This window comes from Cystoisospora suis, assembly GCF_002600585.1.
Source record: "Cystoisospora suis strain Wien I chromosome Unknown contig_9775, whole genome shotgun sequence".
NCBI lineage: Eukaryota > Apicomplexa > Conoidasida > Eucoccidiorida > Sarcocystidae > Cystoisospora > Cystoisospora suis.
This window is the reverse complement of record NW_027162549.1, coordinates 194-2862: the sequence shown is the minus strand read 5'-3', so window position 1 is coordinate 2862 and position 2669 is coordinate 194. Positions and strand designations below refer to the sequence as shown.

The window sequence follows — 2669 nt, the reverse complement described above, 5'->3', positions numbered from 1 at the left end:
TCCCATCTATCTACCTTTCTATCTCTATAGACCTTTATGTGTCTACCTTTAATCTGTTCTTTCGTATGTCTATCTTCAACTAATGTTCATCTTTACTCTATCTCTCTTCAGTCGATCCATCCATCTGCTGGTAGTGCATGTTATGCAGACCGTTGGATAAAGAGGATAACCGTATATGTATTGCTATCCATATATATATATATACATATGCATATATATATACATATATGTATGTCATCTGTGTTCTCTACAAAGATGAGTGATGAGGTCTGAACTCCCTTTCGAGGAGACAGATGGATGCATGCATGTCTGCATGCATGCACGCTTTACGTACCATGTATGAGGCCGATTGAAGAGGAGAGCAAATTTATAGTCAAAGAGAAAAGCCGTGAAAGTGAAGAGAAAAGTCATCTGCTGAACCGCAGCTATACCAAACAACGTCGATGAATCGACTTGGGACTTTGGATCGACATCTAACAGAAATCTAGTAAGAAAGAAACAAGAAGAAGATACAGCAACAAGAAGAAGAGAAACAAGAAGAAGAGGGGAAAGGAAAGAGAGAAGAAACGGAAGAAGAAGAAGACTAAGATGCATTCAGACGATTGCCAAGCACATACACACCTCTCCGAAGCCATGCATATACATATATATATATACACAGAGTATATATATACACATAGAAAATAGAGATAGATATGTTACCTAGACAGAGAGAAGACGCATATATGGATAGATAGATAGATACATATATAGACAGATAGGCATATGTAGATACATATCACCCTAAGGCTATACTTCTTTCCTCGCCTCTAACTTGGAGAAATTCAGAGAGAGAGAACTACATAGATATTTGTCTACATGTGTATATATGCATGTCTATCTATCTCTATGGCTCTCTCTATATATATATGTGTACGTGTACATCTGATCTGTATTCCTGACATAGAGAGATATTTTCCTCGTATAAAAGAGACCACACAGGATAAGCTGGGTGTGCATAAGGAGTCTGTCTCTCTGTCTCTCTGTCTCTCTGTCTGTCTATCAGAGGTGAAGTAAATGGAGGCTAGCTCAAGTTGAAGAAAGAAGAGTGAGGAAGAATATGTGTCCCCTTCTTATTCTCTCTCTCCTTCTACTGTCTTCTGCTTCTTTATTCTCTCTGTCTTCTCTTGTGAAAAGAAAAGCAGAGGAGATATTAATGATCTATCCGTCATCTCTCTCTTCTCTCCAACTTTCTGTTTCTGTACAGGAGAAGGAGAGATAAAGAGATGAATGAGAGAAGCTTTCTCTTTCTTCGTCCTCTTCGATTCTCTCTATATCTTTGGGTTCACGTGTCTTTCTCTCTTACTTGTAGTTCACTCCATACATCTCCATTACAGCTATAGAGATCGAGCTAGCCATCGTGGCGAAGTTGCAAGCGAAGAGGAATCTGAAGAAAGTAGTCCACACAGAAAACAAAGCGAAGGTAAAGCCTAGTCATATCAGTGAAGGCTGTACATACACCATAGGGCCCCCTCATGCACATATGTGTGCTTGTGTAGATACACTCATGTATCTGTAGGTGCGTGCCGAGGTAGGGGTATCCCGCGAAACCGTTTGTATGCATGAAGATGTAAGAGCCTATATGCAGTTAAGCATATATACATGAGAAGGCATCCATGTATGAAGATGGATCTATGTATGTATGTACGAGCATGTGTGTGTATACTTATTTATCTTTAGGAATTGGAATGTATCTGCGTATGCTCTGAATAGATGCAGAGACAAACGCGATGTGTGAATGAAGAGTGCTCTTCTCCCCGCCTCGTGTATGATCTATCTCTCTCTCTGCATGTACACGTGTCTATTGGCAACCCTCTCTAGACCACTCTCGCCCTACGCTATCCCCATCATCTAAGCCTATATACATATCTCTATGTAAATCTCCCTATACATACCTACACATATATATACATGCAGAGACCCAATCGAGTCCGACACGTATCCTCACATAATATATTTATATATATGTGAAGCTACGTCTATATATACATATATATATATATATACATACGCGAAGGGAAGGAAAGAGATTTTTTGCGCGATAGGAATGAACTCTAATATACTTGGATGACTATTGGAGGTAGGGCTAGATCTTAGCCTGTATTGTTTATGTATAGAGAACTGCAATGTGGGTATTTGTATCTGCTCTAGCTGTATGTGCATGCTAGAGTTCGTCAAGCTTTGGAGCTGCGAGGTAAGGGAGGACCCCTCCGATCGGAGAGTCCCGCATAGACTTCTCTATTTCTCTCCACATCTACTAAGGTCTGAGCTCTACAGGGTAAGCCTGGCGATCTGGCCCAAGTATCCTGTATATCTCCCTATATAGGTGTATATATACATCTCTATAGATCGATATGAGACGAGAGGAAAGGCCTTTTTTACCTGTAGATCGGGAGATAGGCTAGGAGCGTTTGCATGCTGAACTTAGGGTTGGACGCAGGAGTGAGAGAGGCTAGAATTATATTCAAAAGTAAGATAGTCATACACCCTAAAGAAAAGTATAAAACTTTGTTGCTGCGGGAACCCAATTCCTGAAAAGAACACAAACAAAATAGAGGGAAAAGCAGGGGGACCATGCATGCATCTGCATGCACGCAGGTTTGTCTATCGACGAGGTAGCCAAAAGAAAG

General features: G+C 40.6%; 1 protein-coding gene across 1 annotated transcript; it reads right to left on the bottom strand.

Annotated features, from left to right (window-relative positions):
- Positions 1–332: 332 nt before the first annotated feature.
- CSUI_011114 (spx domain-containing protein) lies at positions 333–2570 on the bottom strand (the record flags this gene model as incomplete). The annotated part of the gene is made up of 3 exons (XM_068071215.1): positions 2422–2570; positions 1346–1426; positions 333–484 (listed from the first exon to the last, which is right to left on the bottom strand). Coding segments are annotated over exons 1-3 (333 nt in total), but the record flags the coding sequence as incomplete, so codon positions are not given.
- Between the last annotated feature and the right edge of the window lie 99 nt (positions 2571–2669).